Here is a 23552-nt window from a genome sequence, read left to right as displayed (position 1 = left end):
CTTCAAATCCACTGGGTTCCTCCTTCCAAATTCCAGGATGCAAAGACTGCCCACACCTGCCCCGCTGCTCCCTGGGCCCAGTCACCAACATGACTGTGACTGCTTTCTCATTGAGGGGAGGTATGGTAGGGGATACCTGCATCTGACTTTGCTCAATACAACCTCTTCTTTGCCTATTTTCAACACAACTACCCAACCAGTCTCTTAAAATGTAAGTCAAAATGTAAGTCAAATGTAATGGTTTTCACCTTGAGCTCGACAACCCATAATGACTGTGATATTCAGAATAAAACCAAGGTCTTTAAAATAGTCTACATGTTTCCTTTGGGGTTTCTCTCCCCTTAACTTGCTTACCTGAAGCTACCCTTTCTATCTTATTTATCAAAATCTTGGAAATTCTCAAGATTTAGGGTTTTTGCACTTGCTGTTTTTGTTATTAGACATACTCTCCCCTCATACTTGTTTAGCTAACTCCCGTCATGCCTCAAGTCTTCATCAAAATGTTTCCTTCCTCCTGAGGCCTAGCCTGACTATCCTGTTTCATGTTGAAATCTGGTTGCTTCTCCCAAGTCCATGTCACATATGATATAATTTATCACATGATTCTTTTTTGTATGGTGTGATTCTGTCTTCTAGGCTTTATGTTCCATGAGAGCAGAGGCCTCTGTTGTCTTTGCTAATGTTCCTCAAGAGGAGCTCCTATGAGTTCTGACCAATGCTCCATGCTACTGTAAGCCTGATCACTATTAAGGAAGACTATGACAGTGAACACAATGGGTAAGGAAACCAAAACTGCTTTCAGATGGAGTAAATCCCCCATATTCAGTTGCTGTGAATGAGGATTTCTGTGATTCAAATGATGTGGTCTAAGAATCATACCTTTCAGGAGACAACAGAAGGAAAAAAGACACTTTTTCCTATACTTTATTTCACTTTCTTTTCCTTCTGATTTGTTTGTTGAGAGTCATTATTAGTGTTTGAAACAACCTGGAGCTGAATTTTTCAATCCATTTGGATACATTTCATCAGGGGAAGGGGCAGGCATGATATATGAAAACTGCAGACTTGAGAAATTGTTTGGATTTTTCACTAAAGAATCCATTCAGGAAAATCTTCAAAAAGCTCTGTTTCTAACAACATTGACACATTCAGAGGTGTTCTAAGTTAAATTTGAAAATTTGCTCCATTTTTACTGAATTTTGAATGAAACTAAATCATCTCCTTTCTTCTCATCATAATTTTTCCACCTTACTTGATCTACCTTACTTGCTTACAAAGTCTTTGATACAGACAAAGTAAAACATGAATACCTTTACTTACAACTACCAAATCAATAGTAGTCCACGGTGCTCCACCTAGTCAATACTTTATAATAATTGTATATACTCAGTATATCCATTGTAAGATATCAATATAGTTTTAAAACATTTTTTATAAAATATTTTCAATGTTTTATTTCTCTCTCTTCTTTTTTTACCTGCGTCTGAAGTTTCATCATATCTGCTTCAATTTTAAGGTTGGATTCATTCAGTTCCTTTATTTCTTCATCCAAATGCCTAATTTCTTCATCACTCTCTATACCTATAAAGAGTCAGAATATCTTAGTACAAACTAAAGATATTAGGCTGTGACAAATATGAATCATCTGACATTGAATTCATTATATTAATTTGTGCCTTTAAGTGAACATTAGATTGACTTTAAAATGTTTACTATTTATCCAAATTCATAACCAAAACTCTGAAAGAGTGAGTTCTAAAACTTAATTCCTTTGGAAGAATAAAGGAGTAGAAAATGCCACCACTTAATACAAATCTGTTATTTTCCAGGGGGGTGGTGCTGAGCATCGAAAGGTATTCTCATTTAAACTTCACTGCACCCTATGGGGCATGTTCCAATATATCTTCTCACATGATGACATTAAACCTTACAGAGAGTAAAGAAACCACACTAAGGGTGGGTGGATGTTATATATCTTGCCCAAATCCAAAGTAAGAGGCAGTGTGGGCCTCCCCAGTGGCCTAGGGGTTAAGTTTCATCACTATCACCTCCATGGCCTCAGTTTGATTCTCGACCAGGGAGCTAACCCACATGGAGCAGCAGACCTCTCCTGTCTTGCCTGTTGCTCTCTCAACAGTGTATTTCAATAGATTTGCCTGTTCTGCTCCCCACTCTGTCTCTGGGGAATCCTCTCACCTCCTGCACCTCTGGCCTATACCCCAGTTTTTGTATGCATAAATAAATAAAATAAATCTTGAAAACAAAAACCAAAACCAAAGTAAGAGGCAGAGCTAGGACTGAATTCAAAATCCATGCATTGTATACAACACTACAAGAATATTTAAGATATGAATTATGCTAATCAATTATATATTTGTCATGTGAGAGGAACCTTATGGACTGATCATCATTAAAGACAGAGCTAGGGTGCTGGCAAGTGGACTAGAGTCCAGGGACACACAATTTGGGTTCTTAATAGGGTCGTGGGAGCAAATGCAATCTACAGAGGGAACATGGACTATGGAATTTGAATGCTGGGCTTCTGCATGCTTCAGTTTCCTCTTCTGAAAAGTAAGATAAAAATCTATGTTCTGAGAATAAGTAAAAAGTGCTGAGCATATACTAAGTTCTCAATGAACAGGAGTCATTTTCTCATTATTATTTGATAGAAGGAATATGAATACATTTTAATATTTTTATTTATTTATACAAGAACTGGGGTTAGGCCAGAGGTGCAGGAGGGTGAAAGGATTCAACAAAGACAGAGCAGGAGAAGAACAGGCAGATGGACTAAAAAACACTGCTGAGGGGAGTAGTGGGCGAGGCAGGAGAGGTCTGCCATGCCACGTGGTTATCTCCCTGGCCGGCCAGGAATTGAACCTGCGCTGCAGAGGCTGTGGACAGCTTCACAGCATTGTGCTCAACTCACTGCACCACTGCGGAGGCCCTGAATACATTTTAAAAATTAAAAAACTGGGACTGGTAGATAATACTAAGAATGCTAGAAACAGGATTTAAAGTAATCTTATCTTTTAGGAGGAATGTAGAAGATCCAAATAAGGGATCAGGAAAAAAAAAGCAATTATAATAAAGCAAATATCAAAATCAATGGGCAACCGTCGATCAGAGACACTCTACGGGGGTAAGGGGGCAGGGAAGGAAGCAGGATCAAAACAGGGGTGGGAAGAGCACAAGGGACTATGGTGATGGCACATGGGTGAATGGGTGGTGGGAATTTCATGTGGACTATAACCGAGATAAGAAAGCACACATTGTACAAAAGTGAAGAATGATGTAAAAAGCATATGAAAAAATAAATAAATAAAGTAATCTTAGCAGTCCAGAATGATTAATCTAAGCCAAAGAGATGACAGGAGGATAAATGTAAACTTCTGCATTTATATTTAATAAGATCAATTTCATGAGAGCATGATGTGAAGATGACAGTAGGTTTGAAAAAGGGCTAGTCCCTGATGCTTCCCTGGCATTACTACATGAAAACAGTTTATTACCTACTGAAAGTGAATGTCACATCCCCTCATAGATACACACCCAACACAAATATTTGCACCAGTGCAATAGGAGGCATGTAGAGGGGTATGTAGCAAATGGTTCACAGAAGTACAACCTGGAAATAATTCATATGTCCACCCAAAACAACATGAACAGCTCTAACCTAACATTAAGAGAATCAAGATAATCCTGAAGTTTATACACAGCATGATATGAACAGGTGGCTGTTTTGTAGGTATTTATTGACTTATTAGTAAGCAACTATCTAAATAAAAGTGGCTGTGTGCATGGACCAATGAAGAGAGTGTGTCATAAAACTGATCTAATACTGGGGTCTGAGATGCAATCAAAAGAAAAGCAAGCCAACATCTAAAATTTAAGTATTTTGGTATTTAAAACAATTTGCATATGTGTCAAAAGTGTGATACAGTTACTAAGAAAACAATAGGAACCCCAGACTACACAAATGTCACTATAGTATTCAGGGGACACAGAAACGACTGCACTGGCCAGTTGTTCCTGGAGAGTTGTATAGTATTCTGACTGCTGCACTATTAGAGGGATCTTCTCTCAGACAACCAGATTAAAATATTTTCAACAATTTTTGGGAGATTTTCAGTCAAACATTTTGAGTGCTGTCAATACTTGAGAATTTTATGATTTGAGCAAATGAACATTTCTGTTGCTGTATTTCTTTGACATATTATTTTTCTCTGTCTCTGTGATAGAAATCTACTGCACAGAGTAGTATTTTCTTACACAGTATCTGGTGGCACAGACCATGAGAAAGGAAACACAAAATATAAAAGCTATGAAGAAAACAAGTAGGCTATTAGGAGGACCCTCACTACAGAAACTTCCTTTACTTAATCTGAGACTCTACTGAAATGAAAAAGGCAGCCATAGCCAGAGTGAGCAATGAGCAGAGCAGCCCTCTTAGGGATACAGGAAGGTCAGAGGCCCGCAGGTGGGCAGGAGTGGGAATGTCTGCTCCTGGGGCCATGAAATGCACGTGAGATGGCAGCGAGTGAATGCAGTGGATCATGGGGCACCTCAGAAGAAGCCTGGCTCATTCCATGTGCAATGGGAGTCGGTGAAGGACTCAGATTTTTCCATAAGGAATGGATTAAAGGAGAATCCAAGAAGGCACCAGAAGAAGATAAATTTGGAAGTCTTGGCTGGGTCTGAAGGCCCTTGCCCCACACAAAAAATAACAGAATAATTAATTAAAATGGATTCAAAATAAGCTTAAAGGTAGAATTTGCAAAGAATGTGATGGATTGGAAGAAGGGAATGAGAGATGGAAGGAATTGAGGGTGATGGCTTGTTTCTGCATGAGCAGCTGGGTAACTGAAGTCACATTCTGGGGTGGGGAAGACAACAGCAGTTTACAGCCAAAAATCAGGAGTTCAGTTTTGCCTACTAAGCTATGGATGCTTGTGAGAAGAATCCTTTTGTTATCCTCAGGTTTGTCCTCATCTTGTTTGCCTCTGCCTCATTTTTCAAATTAATTTTAAATAGTTTTCTTTTTTTTAAAGGTACCTTTGTACTTCCTACCCTTTAAGTATTGTTCGAGGGCCTCCCTGGTGGCACAGGGGTTAAATACAACGGTATCATGCTACTTGCAGCCTCTGCAGCATGAGTTAGATTCCTGCCTGCCAGGGAGCTACCCATAAGGCGCAGCAGACCTCTCCTGTTTCGCCTGCTGCTCCCCTCAGCAGTGCATTTCAGTAGATCTGCCTGTTCTGCTCCCCACTCTCTCTGGTGAATCCTCTCACCCCCTACACCCCTGCCCTGTAGCCCAGTTCTTGTATGCATGCATAAATACATCTTTTTAAAAAAGTATTGCTTGAAATAAGGTTAAATAAATAAATATTAAACTGTGCCAACTTCACCAAACAAGTGGGCATTTGAGGAGTGGGGGGTATTTCCAAGGAACAATCAAAGAATCTGGAGAAAATGCTTTGACTAAGTACCTGAACTTTGGAAAAAATATAGGCTGCAGACCTGTCCCTACATGCAGCATTTTTTTCCCCTCCCTGACTGCCTGTGGCTCTCAGTAGTGACCACAGATAAAGAGAGGTCCCAAGGGATCACTATAAATAAAATGTGACAGTAGCGAAGCCTCAGAGGGGAAATGGTAAGAACCCCAAGAGTGCTTTCCTCCCTTGGATATTATACATCTTCTATTTAAAAATCACAAACAAATTAAAAAGATTGAGCAAGCTTTCAGAGAAATAAAATAACAGCAGTTAAATGCCAAAGATGCTATTAAATAAAATATCCAAAGCAAAATAATTGTATGGCATCGTTTCTCAGATGTTTTTGAATGATTCTTGCTGGAAAACAAAACATGCTTGAGAGAATGCTGATGAGAGGGCACTCAAGAATCAAAGAAGAATTGGAGATTCAAATATATAGCTCAGAAACCAGATATTACCTTTGATGAGGGATTGACACTAGAAAAATATGTAGGAAAATAGAGATGTGGAAATTAATACTGTAATGCTATAAACAGCGATAACTTGTAATACTATAAGATATTAAATTATTCAAATACATCATGAAATATTATTTTAAGTATAGAACAAAACTGAAAGATATAAAGATAGATGCCAGAAATCATGTATCTTAAAACTGGGTAGAGAGCTTACACAAGGAACACACATACAAATAGTCATGCAGAAATTTGTCACTTTGAACACAGGAGGAATAAGTTCGGCCAGTCTTTATTCATTGACTATCACTGCTTGAGTTTCTCTTTGGAGATCCTTATTAAAAGTAAGGGGGGGGTGGATTAACATGGCGGCGAGGAAACACTTCGAGTAAGATCTCCCATTAAATAGAAGTTAATAAGAAGGAAAAGAGGCAGGTCCCAGTGAGAACTGGGACATGGAAGATAAACGGACGACTCCAGCATACTACCTGAAGAAGAAAGTTGCCATAAAAGAGGACTAGAAGGGAGGAAAGCTCAGAACCCTGCTACCCTCCCCCAACCACAAAGTTGGCACTCTCCGACCAACAGAAAGGAGGAAAAAACAAAAAAAAAACCTAAAACAACCAACAAGAACAAACTACGCATCAAGCGGGACTGAGAGTGGAAAGGAACTATTTCAGCCACCACACCCCATGAACTGGAGCTGTGGAGAACCCTGCAGGATTTGCCACGGAGATGAGCAAACAGCTCCAGGCGCCATTAGAGAAGAGCAAAGACTCCCGGAGACCTACACACAGCCCCAGGCCAGTCAGTAAGCTTGTGCGGAAAACCAAACACGGATCGCGGCTGCCCAGGTCCCCGCGCCTGTGACCTAGGCTTGCTGGGAGATGTGTGGGGGCCCTCACTGAGGTGAATGTCCCTCACTGAGTAATCAGAAACCAGGTGCTGGGACACAGGAGCAGGGTGCAAAAGGCGCCATTTCTGCGGACACTGAACTGAGCTACAGCCTGTGTCCTGGACCTGAGGATTTGGAACTGAGACCCGGGGCATGAAATTCGGGGTGTGGGTTCCCCACGACGATGGAGCACAAGGCAGACACAGCACCTCAAAGCCGTTGAGGCTTTCCCCACCACTCCCACTCTGTTACCCTTCCCACAGTGTAAAAAAACAGCTCCCCAAGGACACCAGGAGAGATCTCTAGCACCACCTAGTGACCAGGAAAAAAATCACCAACACTCCATAGAACAGGGACCTTTCTTCAGTAAAGATGCTTGAAACCAGCAGAAGGCTCCCGGAGGAGCCAGTGGTGAGCTGGGAAGTTCGCCCACGCCAGGCCCCTTCTGACCAGCAGTCCGAGCCCAGAGTGGGAGCAGGCACCCACGGCTGAGGCAGACCAGACGTGTGGAAGTGGGTGCCTGTCTCCAAATCGCCATTTTAGAATAAGGACCTTTCTTCAGTAAAGACTGCTTGAAACTGGCAGAAGGCTCCTGGAGGAGCCAGAGGTGAGCTGGGAAGTTCGCCCACGCCAAGCCCCTTCTGGCCAGCCGTCCGAGCACAGAGGGGGAGTGGGTACCCATGGCTGGGACAGACAGGGAGTGCAGGGGAGTACGTACTTTCATCACCTTTTTAGAACAGAGACCTTTCTTCAATAAAGGCTGCTTGAAACCAGCAGAAGGCTCCCAGAGGAGTCAGAGGTGAGCTGGGAAGTTTGCCCATGCCAGGCCCCTTCTGGCCTGCAGTCTCAGCCCAGAGGGGGAGTGGGAACCCACCGCCGGGGCAGACCGGGCACACAAGGAGTGTGTCCCACATCGCCATTTTAGAACAGGGACATTTCTTCAGTAAAGACTGCTTGAAACCAGCAGAAGGCTCCCGGAGGAGCCAGAGGTGAGCTGGGAAATTCGCCCACACCAGGCCCCTTCTGGCCTGCAGTCCCAGCCCAGATGGGGAGCGGGAACCCACCGCCGGGGCAGAGCAGGCGCGCAGGGGAGCGTGTCCTTTCATTGGCATTTTAGAACAGGGACATTTCTTCAGTAAAGACTGCTTGAAACCAGCAGAAGGCTCCCGGAGGAGCCAGAGGTGAGCTGGGAAATTCGCCCACACCAGGCCCCTTCTGGCCTGCAGTCCCAGCCCAGATGGGGAGCGGGAACCCACCGCCGGGGCAGAGCAGGCGCGCAGGGGAGCGTGTCCTTTCATTGGCATTTTAGAACAGGGACCTTTCTTCAGTAAAGACTGCTTGAAACCAGCAGATGGCTCTCAGAGGAGCCAGAGGGGAGCGGAGAAGTTCACCCAAGATGCCGGCCGGTACCAGCAACACAGTGTCCCAATACATATGGCAAATTAGAAAACAGACAGGAGGGAATAGAAGAACCACACGCAACCTAACAACTCCTCAGGAAAAAAGCACACCACAAAAAGAAAACCACCCCCCAGATTGCAATGACAGCAACTTGGAAGAACTTCTGAGCCTTCCAGAAAGAGAATTTAAAATTGCCATGATTAAAAAACTGACAGAAGTTATAAAAGAAAACAATGATAAGGGAAAAATAATCAACGATCAGAAGAATGAAACTGAGTCCCTAAAGAGGGAAGTAAAAGAAATGCAGGAGATCAAAGAATTAATGAAGGCACTAAAGAACTCTGGGAAAAGCAATGAAAGCAGAATAGATGAAATGGAAGAACGAATAAGTACTCTTGAAAACACAGAAATAAAAAGAACCAAAACAGAAAAGGAAAGAGAAGTACAAAGGAAAAAGACCCAAGAAAGACTTCAGGAACTATCTGACTCCATGAGGAAAGGAAATATAAGAGTTACAGGAAACCCAGAAGGAGAGGAGAGAGATGTAGGAACAAAGAAAATATTCAAGGAGATAATTGAAGAGAACTTCCCAAACGTGAAGAAGGAGCTGAAAATTGATATACAAGAAGCAAGAAGAACACCAAACTTCCACGATGAAAGGAAAAATATAGCAAGACACATAATAGTAAAGCACCCAAGAATCCAGGATAAGGAAAAAATAATGAAGCTGACAAGAGGGAAGAAACAGATAACATTCAAAGGAAAACCAATCAGGCTGACATCAGACTTCTCTGATGAACCACTACGTGCAAGGAGAGAGCGGAGGGACATAGTCAACAGACTCCAAGAAAACAGATGCCAACCAAGAATACTCTATCCCGCAAAGCTGTCCTTCCTCTATGAAGAAAGAATAAGGACCTTCCCAGACAAACAGAAACTCTGGAATTTCATTACGACTAAACCCCCACTCCAAAAATTACTACAAGGAGTCCTAAAGCCAGAACCTCAGAGGGACGAATAACAACGAAAGAAGGCCAAAAAAAAAAGTTATTAAAATAATAAATAAATAAAATCCAAGGAAAGACAAACACAATGGCAAATACAGATACTAACATATCAATATTAACTCTAAATGTAAATGGATTAAACTCTTCAATAAAAAGACACATAGTCACAGCCTGGATTAAGAAACAAAACCCAACCTTTTGCTGTCTCCAGGAAACACATTTAGCTACCAAAGATAAAAATAGATTCAAAGTTAAAGGATGGAAAACAATCCTACAAGCAAATGGACCAAAAAAAGAAAGCAGGAACAGCTATACTTGTGTCAGGTAAAACAGATTTCAAACTCAAAAAGATAAAAAGAGACCCCAACGGTCACTACATTATGATCAAGGGGATAATTCTTCAAGAAGAAATAACACTCATTAACATATATTCACCCAATGAAGGAGCACCAAAATATATCAGACAACTATTGTCATCTCTGAAAACAGACATCAGAGAAAACACATACGTAGTGGGAGACTTCAACACACCACTATCAACAATGGATAGATCAATGAGACAAAAAATAAGTAAAGACACTAAAGCTCTAAATAAGGATCTAGAGCACTTGGGCTTAACAGACATCTATAGAACACTAAACCCCCAAAAAACGGAGTACACATTTTTCTCAAGCACACATGGATCATTCTCCAGGATTGATCACATACTGGGACACAAGACAAGCATCAACAGATACACCAAGATTGAAATCATATCGACCATCTTTTCCGACCATGAAGGCATCAAACTAGAAATAAACCATAAAAAGAAGGCAAGGAACTCTCCTACTTCATGGAGATTGAAAACCACACTGCTGGAAGACCACTGGACTAATGGGGAGATCAAAGAAGAAATTAAACAATTCTTTGAATTGAATGACAAGGAGGACACCAATTTCCTAAATGTATGGGATGCAGCAAAAGCAGTAATAAGAGGAAAATATATAGTAATAGAGACTCACATCAAGAAACAAGAAAGAACTCAAAGAAGCAACCTAATCTCGAAGCTCAAAGATCTAGAAAAAGAACAACAAAAAAATACCCCAAAACCAGTAGAAGAAAAGAAATAATAAAAACCAAAGCATAAATAAATGAAATTGAAACTGAAAAAACAATCCAAAAGATCAATGAAACCAAGAGCTGTTTCTTCGAAAAAATCAATAAAATAGGGCCTCCCCGGTGGCGCAGCGGTTGAGCGCTGGGTTGCGAAGCTGCCCGCAGCCTCTGCAGTGCCGGTTCGATCTCCGGCTGCTCCCCGGCCACTGGAGGAGGGTCCCACATGGCGCGCAGACCTCTCCTGCCGCCCGCTGCTCCCCTCAGCAGTGTACTTCAGTCCTTCTGCCTGCTCTGCTCCCCGCTCTGGCTCTGGTGAATTCTCTCGCCCTCCCGTGCTTCTGACTGTACCCAGTGCTTGTATAAATAAATAAAAATAAATCTTTAAAAAAAAAAAAAAAAAAATCAATAAAATAGACAAACCCCTAGCCAGGCTCACAATGGAAAAAAGGGAGAAAGCACAAATAAACAGGATCATAAATGAAAGAGGAGAAATCACAACGGACATAGCAGAAATCAAAAGAATAATCAGTAACGACTATGAACAGTTATATGGAAACAAGTTCAACAATCTAGAGGAGATGGACAAATTCCTACAACTCTACAATCACCCAAAGCTACATAAAGAAGAAATAGAACACCTAAACAGACCAATTACAAGCAGCGAAATTGAAATAATAATCAAAAACCTCCCCAAAAACAAAAGCCCAGGACCTGATGGATTTACAAATTAATTCTACCAAACATTCAGAGACGAATTAGTGCCTAGGTAAAGGTATAGTTTTCATTCAAATTTGAGGAAATCTTCCTTCTCACATATTAAAATTACATGTCACCTATGAAATAGAGTCTGGGATACGCAGGCCCTGGGGTGGCCCAGGCTGACACTTCCAGCCTCGCCTCTTACCTCCAGTTGCTTTGAGTTTGATGGTCATTAGTTCTTCTGAGACCTTGCCCTTTTTGATTGCTTGTGCATTTAGAGGGCATCCAGATAAACTGTGAAAATAGAAATTATACTGTAAAAAATTAAATTATAATTGAAACATGTTATTTCTTACAAAACTAAAATTTCTATTCACTATTTTTTAGTCTTTGCCTGCCTACTAGTTGCATTATAAGCTGTAGTTTCTTTGTAGAAAGTAACAAGTAAATAAATATCGTTAAAACAAATGCAAAAAGACCTTCAAATTAAGTAAAATATTTTTTTCTTAAATCAAAATACAAGTGTCTGCTTCCATTATCATTTAATTAATTAATTTAGGAAAATGCTACTATTCTGATGTATAAGTGGGCCTTTTTACAGCAGTGGTAATTATTTACCCTAAATGTGAAACTGTGCATAGATATTATGAATAACAATTGTCCCAAATGAGTCAAGATTGCACGAATCATCAAGTTGAATCTAGTTCTTCCTGTACTGATAGCACTACTGTGTGATCATCACAGAATAACTCAATGCAAGCCCAAAATAACACCCTACACCCTTCTTCAGCAACTTCAGTTTGGGTATGGAAAACATTCTAATTTTTTCTTTAACTTTAGAAACATTGCTTTTCATTATAAACAAATTCCTTAAGCTGAAAGAATAAAAGGAATTGCCATAAGTATATTCAGACGCAACCATTGCCGGGATGTCTATTATCCTGGAGTGGCATTTATAACCTTCCTTTAACAGTTGCATTCTTCAGCAGTGATTATTTCCTTTAATGTCATCTTTTATTTCAGTTGCACCAAAATAATAATGACAACAGTGAACAAAACTTGTTTTCCACAGTACATGATCAGATGGTTTTGTTGTTCTAAACAGCAATTAATTCCTTCATAATTTGTTGTATTTTAGAGATAGGATTCTTAAATGAAATTAAAAATTATCACAGCCATGTAAAATATTTTTTCAACAGGTATTTGGTTATAACTTGTATGAAATAATCACTTTCAATCCAAAGATTATATATACCTGGCTAAGTGAGACTATTTCTGAGACAATGCCTTTAATAATTGCTGAGTGAATGTACTTTTTGAGAATTCTAACTTATTCTATATGAAGATTTTATGAAACATAAAAAGCAATACATATGTAATTATAAATAAAAAGGATGCTATGTGGCTTGACAGAATTTAATAAAGTATAAAATATTTTATACAGGAAAAGAAAATAATGAAAAAGACTAACTGAACTTTGAACCTGACTTTTCTATTTTGGAAACCTCTCATTATTCAATGTGGCCGATGTAAACTTCATTATCTTTTCTTCTATGGAAAGTTTGTACAAATCTGTCTTGTTTAATGTCACATGTTGTTCTCTCAGAAAATGGTCAGGAACAGGATTATTATTTAGTTGGTAAGTTGGGTTTTAAAAGTGACCTGTAATAAGTCCATTGCTAAGGTAATGGTTGTTAGTACTTTATGAGAACTTCTCTGACTCACTCCCTAAAGGATCTGCTTTTTTCAGTGGCAGATGTTAACAGGGCTGCGTGGAAAGTTAAAGTTTCTGTAACCTCCTAACTTAGAACCCGAGTCTTTGGCTTCAAAACCACCACTTGATGTTTTGTATCTTCAAATATAGTTCTATCTTCCAGGATATAAAACAAACACTAATTGTTCAAAAATGGTGTGGGAAAGTATTTTTGATGTCCTTTCCCTTTAGAGGATGGCCAGTTCCTTCACCAGGCTGGCTGGGGAGTCACTGTTGAGGTTTGGACTTCATTTTGCAAAGGCAAAAATCAAAAAGTACCTTATATGTTATCGTTTTGTTTTTAAAGATTTATTTATTTATGCATACAAGAACCAGGGTACAGGTCAGATGTGTGTGAGGGTGAAAGGATTCACCAGAGACAGAGTGGGGAACAGAACAGGCAGACTGACCAAGACACACTGCTGAGGGGAGCAGTTGGAGAGACAGGAGAGGTCTGCCACACCATGTGGGTAGCTCCGTGGCCAGCCAGGATAGAACCCACACTGCAGAGGCTGAGGACAGCCCCACAGCGCTGCACTCAACCACCTGTGCCACCCTTATATGTTTTTGACCAAATTTATAATTCTATTAAGGTAAATCAAGGCAATTCTAATTACATCCTTGCTGCCTTGTTAAAGTAAAGTGGTGGTGCTTCCATCAGAGAGCACCCCAAGTAGATGTTAACGTTTCTCAGTAATTGGAAGAAGCACTAAACAACCTCATGGATTTTAGGGTCAAAATACATAAAATATATAAGCCTATCATAGGTTAGAACATGCAGTTCTAGGATAAGCCATTCTTGCTTTAATGAGTTATTGCCTATATACATGTTATTAACATAATTTTTACTAAAGGGAAAGCAAATGGGATGTGTTAAATACCTGTTATGTGGCAGGCAGTAAGTTTTTGTTCTATTACTTCATTAAACTCCAAATATAGTAAAGAAAAATCTTCTATTTCAAGTTAAATTAAATTTCTTAAATCTTTTAAATAAGAAAAATTTCTAGTGAAGAACAGTGAAATTTGACTTGTTTGCTAAACAATTGCTTTCCTTATCTTAGAAAATAGCATCTTAGCATTAATATTAAAGTCCATATTTTTTGAATTAAAAATTATTTTTTGTGAAATACCTAATTTGTAGATAAAAACTTGCAACATGTATTTGTAGTTTAAAGAATATTCTCAAAACAAATACCATTTACCTGCAAACATAAAACTTGCCTTTAATAATGTACCTTTGAAGTGCCATGGCTCCCTCCATATTGCTTATCTCCTATCCCCCAGAAATGACTTAATAATTACTGGAGGCTGGCTGGAGAGTCACTTTTGAGGTTTGGATTCTATATTGTAATGTAATTTGCCCATGTTTTTAAACTTTTGTCAACAAAATCTTATCATATGTACTCTTCACAGCAATGTTTTCCACTCTGTTTCCACAAGCCACTCTTGCTATGCCTTCACTGTTACCTCTGAGGGGGCGCTCCTGTGTGGGGATACGACAGTTCACTTATGCACATGACTGTGAGTGGCACATGTCCCTTCCAGCTGAGTCAGTGACGCTACTACCACACGCGCAGACATGTCTCTGTGCCCCGACGTGTGGGAGATTCTCTAGGGTGTAAGTGGGTGCAGGGCATGTTCATGTGCTCATTTTCATCTTGACTCCTGAAAGGCAAGTCGCTTCCCAGTGTCCCTATCAATGATTCTTTCACCTACAGTGTAAAGGAGTTCCTGTTGCTCCCTATCTTCACCAAGTCTTGAAACTAAAAACTTCACATTTTTTAAAGATAGTGCTGTTGGTAGGGAGGGCTGCGCTTACCTCAGTGCAGCATTAGTGCTTCATTATCAGTGTTCACAAGGACATGAGGTGTGATCAGCAAAGCTACCGTGCAGAGTGCCATTGCGCACACTTGATTTGTGATTGTCATTCCCGAATATGAAATGACGATGCAAACTCAGAACAACACATTGTGTGCTATGGTGGATATGACAATTCATTTGAAAACTATGTAAAATAAACCACTTAAAAAAATTCAGATTTTCTCCAGAAGACTGTGGGACTCAATAATCACTTAGATCGATGATTCCTAGAAGGTTTCATTTTCTGATGCCATTGATATGTGTCCTTAAAACTAAATAAGTATCAAAATGCCCCAGTTTTGCTGACTTTGCATAGTGTCCCTCAGCTAAGCATAAGGATCCTCAATGCTTCATGGAATTTAAATCCACATCATGTGCAATGGCCCCGAGGCTCGAAGGGTCCCTAGTGATTAGAGAAGTGTAGAGGGAATCTTCTAGCTACTTTCCTTCAGGTATAATGTACACCAAAAAGCTGGATGAAGATCACTGTTCCCAACAAAGGACTCTGTTGAAATACATGACATTCCGTGATAAAGGAAATAAGTCATTGTGAATCTATAGAGGGTTTTCTAAATCTCTCTCATCCCGCTGAACACTTATTAGTCATTGTGTCATTTTTTTCCCTGGCTCCTGGGGTTGAGAGTCGTATCTTCCCAGCAGCAAAATAACTACAATTTGGTCTGAAATTGGGCCAGTTTACAAGAGGGAGTGACATCAATGTGTAAAGTGAAAGTTTACAATTACATGGCATACTAGAGTAGATATCACCACTTTGAATTGAAGTGACCCATTAAAAGATTGAAGCCTTAAAAAATAGCAGCATAAGCAATATTAGGACACACACAAAAAATTCAGTTTCCAGAGCACCTTGAAAATTGTGCAATGAATTTTCAAAAAAAGAGAAAATACCATATTTCATTCTTTAAGCCAGTCAGTATCATCTAGGAAGACAACTGTTGTAACATCTAAAGTGCCATGCTTAGTAACATAGAAGAGGGCTTCTCCCCCAAAGCAATCCAGATGACAGGCAATCACAGCACAATGAAAAGACAGAAAACAAATGTTACCTTCTGTGGGTGACAAAAACATTATTTACATGGCCCAGCCCATTGCAGCCTGGCAAGGGACAGTGTGGTAGCTCCTGCTTGTTTAATTTCCAGGAGAGGGGGGCCCCATTGAGAGGATTCTCCTTCTGTCTCTTGGCAGCCAGGGGACAGCCAGAAGCTGTGCGGTGGGACGTGTATTTGCCTGATATGTGACCTTGGCCGTCACACCCTATTACAGGACATCTAGAGAGACACAGCAGAGACATTATCAGCTGGGAGAGACAGGGTAAGTCACACGAAACGCAGTAACCGGGTGAATAAGACAGCAGTGGTGATTCCGTACTGTACAGAAGGCAAGTGGCGCAATACGGACTTTCAAAAGACGCCCCTGCTACAACTATCAAAACAGCATTTTATTAGCACAGTAATGGTCCCCAGGCTCTGAGTTATGTAATTGCTATGCATTACCTCACGACAGCTTCACTGCAAACCTATGGGGCACAGTGTTATCCCATTTTGTAGGTGGGGAAAATGAGATTTGACGACTTTGGGTTACCTGCCACCCATTTTACCATAAGTGATGTCAAGTTCATGCCCACACTGTTTCGCTCGAGAACCAACTACAGATACACTACATTACATTGACTACAAACACCAAAGGTATGAAATTTTAACTGCCTTGCCGATGTGACTTAGCACACACTCGAAGAACTGGAATGTTGGTTTCTAAATGTTTAAATACTGCATTAAGAAAGGTGGTAGAACAAACCATTTAAATTTCTACATATATATGTGCATGTATCATCTAAGTTTTTGGTAGCATATTTTTCAGAAGAGGAAATTCAATTTAGATAAAATTTCACCCTGGGTATAAATAAAGTTTTAGGGAAAAAGCAGCCATATTTATTATTCTCTAGCACTACCACAATGCCACTTTCCTTTAAAACAACCAGAAAAGTCATGAAGTTCTCCTGTTCCTTTTGCAGGCTAATTAACTGTAGGAAAATACCTAGGAATGGGAACATTTTCTTGAACCTTCAAGTACTCTGCTGCTTCAAGAATCTTGTGTTTAGCAAGCTACGCTGTCCCTGAAAGCCAGCCTATACATAGTTGCATCTAATCAAGTCTTCCCAGCTAACCAAGGAGTGGCAGTGGCCCTGACACCATTGCTCCTCTACCCCACTTACTTGAGCTCAGGGTCTTCTTTTTCTTCCTTCGTAGGAGTCATTTTGACACCACCTTTCCTGGCCCGAGGACAGCCAGACAAGCTAAAATATGAACCCAGGAAAAAAAACAAAAACAAAAAAAAAACAAAACTGGGTGATCTCATTGGTCACGTCGTCTGACACTCTGCTTTCTATCTCTCAGAAATGAGATCAATCCTACCTTCTGTGGGAAGCATAGTTTCCAGTCACATGCCCTGAACCATCACAACCTGGAGTTGGGCACCTGGAAAACACAGGAACAGAGCTCGGGCCTGTGACTTACTGGAGGGAAGGGGATCAGGACACAGTTAGAGGGAACTAAACAGAATGAGCTGCTATTTGTGGGACTCTTTTTGCTTAGATACAATTAACTTTTGGCTAAGAATTTATTTGAAAAAGATTGTTAAGACACGTAACTACTGCATGATACTTGATGGGCAATGTATTCATTGCAATACACTCATTTCCCCCAGCCTTTTTTAAAAACCTATTTTGGAAGGAAGCTGAAATTCAGCATACAGTTTACTCCAGGGCTTCTGTCTACATTATTCAAAGTTCTTATCTTTTACTTAAGAAAAAAAATTTTTCCAAATTGGTTTTCGTGCTTAATTTATTTTCTTTTAAATGTTCTACTACCACAATAATTCATTAAATTCAGATGAACAACAGCAGAATACCTGAAATCCAGAAACTATGCACATTTATATGGTTATCAAAGAACCCAAGTCATTTCCCTGGTGTTTCTGCCTCATAGCTCCACGTAAATGGCTTTTTGGAAAATCTAACAATTAAAATTATCAACAACCAACCATTAAATTTGGAATAAAGAGGGTAAGAGGAGGGGAATCCGATTCTACTGGAAATGCTAATAAGGAATAGCTTTCAAAGTACACTTGAATATAAAAATGTACACAGATTCCCATCCTTTTGCTGCCTTTAAAATAATCTTAAATACTAATTAAAACACAGGATGCCATAAAATGTTTTTCTAAAGTTTTCTATAGACATTATTTTGGTATTACTTCGCATGTATCCTGGCCTTAATTCAGATTTCTACTCGAGTAATAGTTTGAAAAAAGTAACAATACAAAGAAAAATGTGAATACTATCACTTTTTAAAAACTCTAACCTACTGAACTTTCACAGAAATGATTTTATTTTTAATCCTCAGGCAAAAAACAGGGAGTAAGTGCTTTTTCTCAAGTGAAATATAGAATTAGCATACATCTCTCCAAGCTAACCAAAGAAACTTATGCTAAATCTTTATTCAGTCATTTAGAAATATAATGTGTATTCGATATTGTAGGAAAGGTTTGAATGCTAATCTTTTTTCATTAACATTTTTAGTAAAATTGTAATATACTAGCATATTGCAATTATAGAAAAATTTGTGCCAAATAACCTTGTTTTGGAATTCTTGAGTATCTAAACAAGAGGTCAATGAAATGTATCTTTTTTTCCTCTGCATGGAAAATAACCAGAGTTGTTACATATTAGGTGACTGTATAAAAATGCAAATAGTGAATTTTGCTGTAGGAATTTTAAATCTACACATTTTCAATATATTATCAACATTTTTTCTAGAAAGAATATTCAGAGAAAATACTAAAGAGAATTGATAGCAATTATTAAGACATAACAGTATAGAAGTTTAGAGCAATTGAATAAGACTAAGTATTGAATAAATGAGATTAACTACTCTTGGTACTTTTCTCTTTTCAATCTGTTAATTACTAGTCTCTACTTAGTATTCTTAAATTTCATCCTAGAGAGGCAGCAGTAAATAATATCACTTCCAGAATCTACACTGACACAATCAATTGTACTTTACACTCTGAACATGAGAAAAGTTGTATAATTCATAGTTTCATTTTCTATTTTTGATTATAAAATTTTAATTTTTTATATACCTGCTTAATATGACACCTTCTTTCATAAATTTATTTATCATATTTTAGATTAAAAAATAAACAATTTTGAAAATGGAAATACCATCAAAATGTTAAATAAATATCTGCTATTTTACCTACGATTTAGACATCAAATGCTGATTCTATTATTCATGTGAGTAGTTTTATTACTAGAGTCAGTAATACTCATTCTTCCTAAAAATATTATTTGCAACTAAATTTAATTTATTGTGTTTAACATTATTCCTTTACCTTTTAAAAACTTCTGCCTCATTGTATTTATGAGAGGCATAAGAGAGATGATAACATCTTATTGTCCTATATGATGCAACATAGAACAAGATATGAAAATAAATAAGTGAGAACTTTGGGAAAATAGATAAAATTAGGAAATAAAATCAGTAAATTAAATTTAATTTACATGTGACTTGGAGATCCTGTGGGTTAAGTAGAAATGAGCCAAAATTGTGTCTACATTCAAATGTAAAACTCATATGTTTCATACTGCCCATAAAGTAAAATACCATGCGGTTTTCTTAAAATTAGATATTAATACTTTGCCACACCTCCAAGGTATGATTTAGTATATAAATGTTCAAATTAACAGAAAAAAAGTATTATGTAAACTCTAACATCATCGCTTAAAAATTATTATAAAACACAAAATCTCTAAAGCAAGCAAATTAACAAAATTAAATTACAATGATTTGGTTTTAGTCATTTGAACTTTCCGGTGAAAGATTGTGTTGATTATAATTTATTTTGTTGGTTATAATTTAGTTAGACATGATTTACTACTTGTTAATGGCTACACTGTTCCTGAGGGGGAGAGTCCTACCACAGTGGGTAAAGGGCAAGGAGGTCCACCACTTACTTAAGCTCCTGAGAGTTAGCAGCCATGAGGGATTTAAGAGTCTTATCTGCTAAAGGACATCCAGAAACACTAGAGAGGGATGAGAAAACAAAAACACACTTACATACAAATCCAACTCACACGACATCCTGAGTTTGTGAACATATGTTAAATTTACTGGGGACTGGGGACTGGGGACTGGGAAAGAAAAAATAACTGGGATTGAATCTGACTTTGCTATTCGAACTAGTCTAAGCTCATGGGCACATCAATTATTTCTCATTGACTCAGTTTTCTTTTCATCAGATGAAGGACTTTAATCTAGTGAGACTCCCAATTCTAGAATTAGGTATACAATGATTACTGACCCGTGTCCATTCCCTTTGAATCACCAAGGGATGGTGGCTTAAAGGTTTTAACCAGTGCCTAAAGAAAAAGTAATCACATCAGTGAAGAAGGTAAGTGGAAAGATTCAACACAACCTTTGCCTTGTTAATTCTCTTTTAAATCTTGACTTATTGCCCAGGACTGGGCATACTGCATTCCACAGGATAAGTCATAACACAAGTTACTCTGTTGTCTTATATTTGTTCCACTTGAGTCCTAAAACTAGGCAGAACCAAAACCTTGACATTAACTTTAACCCTTGATTTGTAAACTGGACTAGAGGATCAGAAAACTGTTGTTGATCAAAAATCATGGTGTCTATACCACAAAAGTGATAAAACTATATTTAACTTAGTTTCATTTTCTAAAAAGCAAAACAAACCAAACCCACCTAATTCAATCTCCAGACCCTGATCCAGATAATATCTTTCTTGAGTGGGCAATAATAAATATTTAAATTGGAACAAGATGATGAAAACCTGACTGTGCACCAGGGTATTAGGTACCTTCGATGAGATGCATAGTTTCCTGTGACGTGGCCGCTTCCATCACATCCTGGCGTTGGACAGCTGGGTCAATAAAAGCAATACTTAGAGTTAGGTGCATTTCATGGATTTGTTTCCTCTGTCTGATTGATTATAAGGTAGCTTTACTTTTCAGCATAAGTTAACACAGAATAGGACACACAGAAGCTAGTGAAGTAAATTTATGTTACTAAGAAACAGTAAACTAGCTAAAGATGCAGGTTTCTGAATCACATTGAAATCTCTAATTCAAAGGATGTTGGAGAGAATATTAAAATCTATGTGCTAGTGAGGTTGTGAATCAACAATCGGTGGTGTTTTACTTCCTTGAAAATAGAGTGTTATAAAAATAAACATTGTAAATCCATGTCTTTAATGATAGTGACTTATGGGATTACTAGCACTAATCATGTAACAGAACCCAGAAAAGTATTTTTTCTTCAGAAAGGAATTTTTATGGATTTCAAAGAGAATGTCTTCATAAACATTTTAGAAAGACCAAAATCTTTGAAAATACTGCATCCTGAAATGTAACCTGACATTATATTTATTTATTTTTTTAAAGATCTATTTATTTATTTATTTATTTGTTATTTATTTATTTGTTTGTTTGTTTGTTTGTTTGTTTGTTTATACAAGCACTGGGTACAGTCAGAAGCACGGGAGGGTGAGAGAATTCACCAGAGCCAGAGCCGGGAGCAGAGCACGCAGAAGGACTGAAGTACACTGCTGAGGGGAGCAGCGGGCGGCAGGAGAGGTCTGCATGCCATGTGAGACCCTCCTCCGGTGGCTGGGGAGCAGCCAGGGATTGAACCGGTGCTGCAGAGGCTGCCGGCAGCTTCGCAACTCAGCGCTCAACCTCTGCGCCACCGGGGAGGCCCATGTAACCTGACATTTTAGATGGAAATGTTACTGACAGTACAGAAACAGATTACAAATTTAGTTAGTAAATCATGTGATCAGTTTTGTCCTAAACCAACAAAGATTATTACTTAAATACAACCATAGTTACTAATTAACAATTAACCTAAGAATCAGGCTCTCTAAGCTATCTGCCCAAGACCAGAGTCTGGGCCATGCCCTTCATTTTATCTTGGAAGGTGGTCAGGTTACACCTCATGCCTCTATGTGCATCTTAGGTGGGTCTTGTACACTGAAGTAGAGGACAGCTATCCTAAGCCGTTTTGCTTTCAAAGTTCATAGATTTCTTGGCTTCTTGATTATTTTCCTCTGACACTGCTCAAAAGTCTCTCATTTGAAATAGAATGACTCCAGCCTACTCAGTGCTATTTATGATAGTTTTAATAATCAGAGGAGAAACCAATCACATCATCACCTACCCTTCTGATTTTCTCTGACATCCTCCCTAAAGTGAAAGATTATTTATATGTAGAGAATACAGAATTTACCCCTTTGAAGGGTCATTTAGGGATAGAGTGACAACATGCAAGATTTTCTGAAAGGACTCCCTTTAAATAGTTTTCTCGCTGTAAGTTACTTTACAACCTCTAAGACACTAAGAAGAGGTAGACCATTTCTCAGAGAGATGTTTGACTTTCAGGGTTTGAGCTAATCTGACTCATCTTCTTTTCAGTCACCACTTTTCTAGATGGGATATTAGATGGGAAAATAGACTAGTGGCATAGTGGAATATTTATATATATTAAGTAATTTTTAAAAAAGAATGATAATTAAGATTTAAGTTGTCTGGCAAGTGCCATTCACAAACTAAATGGAGATGAATTTTTTTTTCTGAACATTATACAACTGAAATATTCAGAGCATGAGAAATGTTTTTATTACCCGGGGATTCCCACATTGGAAATTTGTCCCCACATAGTGTGCCAAAACAACACTGCAATTATTTTATTTTGTATTTTTATTTTTAATTAATTCTATTTTAAAAACAACTATAAATTACTTAGGATAATAAAGTATGTATTTAATTAGCTGTCTATTTAATTTTTTGAAGCTTAGTGGTATAAAGAGGTCAAGGAATAAAGAAAGGATTGCAGGCAGTTGTATAGGAATAACTTCTGTTTCAGATTCTGGTAACTGGCTTATATTACAAATCTTCAATGAAAAATCTTATGCAATAACATGGGCTAATTCCAGCTGGATGGTTTATTCTAGGTTTGAAAATAAAGTATCCAAATTACAGAATGGAAACCACTAGTTAGTTGCCTTAGTAAATGACACTCAAATGCTAACCAAATTCATGCTAATTACATTAAAAAAGTATTCTAGCCAGTTTTTGATAAGTAATAAGGTATATTTATCTTTTGGAAAAATAAAATACAACTTAATTTGGACATGGTGAAACTGTAAAGTAATGAAACTTTTACAAGAATTTTTATAACATCTGTGTACTAATATAACATCTGTGTACTAATACAATAATATAATAACTACCCACTGAAACACTCACCTGCATGTAATAGAGGTGAGAACCATGAGGTCTCTAGAGAGTTAATTTCCTAGGAATTCATGATCATACTCCAAAAATTATTCAAAATATGTTGGGAAAATTCCCTTTTCCATGTTCACCTTTGACCCACTCAAAAGTGCCCATTGCAAAATAATATTTCATTCTTCTCTCCAGACAGTAATGCAGTCTAAATATCAATCTTTTACACTACATTTAGTTTGGAATGGCTCTGACAATTTCCAAAAAATCAACCTTCAAGAGATAAAAATTCGCTGGTTTTGAAGATATTCAAAAATATTTGCAGAAACAAAATCTATAACAAAATTACAAAACTTGGATTATAGCTCCATGAGGGAATAAGTATATGGTTGAGACATGTGACTTCTGGGGGAGCAACTACTCAGTGAAATTGAAGTTCTAGTGTGTTTGGGCAGTGGCGGATGGAGAGGCAGGGTCAGGGTTTGAGAAGAAATGGAGAACCCATCAACGTGTGTTGCTGGAAATAGATCCAGAGTGATGTCAGTGTCAGTGTAGAAATG

At 38.4% G+C, this 23552-nt stretch overlaps 1 protein-coding gene across 1 annotated transcript in view; it reads right to left on the bottom strand.

Annotated features, from left to right (window-relative positions):
* LOC119243697 (suppression of tumorigenicity 18 protein) overlaps positions 1 to 23552 on the bottom strand; it is a 97456-nt gene that overhangs the window by 5068 nt on the left and 68836 nt on the right. The window contains exons 12-18 of the mRNA XM_037509662.2: positions 20568 to 20630; positions 19696 to 19764; positions 17093 to 17155; positions 16894 to 16974; positions 15728 to 15949; positions 11253 to 11341; positions 1478 to 1581 (exon numbers count right to left, since the gene is read on the bottom strand). Coding sequence (XP_037365559.1) covers positions 1478 to 1581; positions 11253 to 11341; positions 15728 to 15949; positions 16894 to 16974; positions 17093 to 17155; positions 19696 to 19764; positions 20568 to 20630 — 691 coding nt within the window. The remainder of the gene's footprint in view (positions 1 to 1477; positions 1582 to 11252; positions 11342 to 15727; positions 15950 to 16893; positions 16975 to 17092; positions 17156 to 19695; positions 19765 to 20567; positions 20631 to 23552) is intronic.

Source organism: Talpa occidentalis, unplaced genomic scaffold, assembly GCF_014898055.3.
Source record: "Talpa occidentalis isolate TD23 unplaced genomic scaffold, MPIMG_talOcc4v2.1, whole genome shotgun sequence".
Lineage (NCBI taxonomy): Eukaryota > Metazoa > Chordata > Mammalia > Eulipotyphla > Talpidae > Talpa > Talpa occidentalis.
This window is presented reverse-complemented; position numbering and strand designations above follow the sequence as displayed.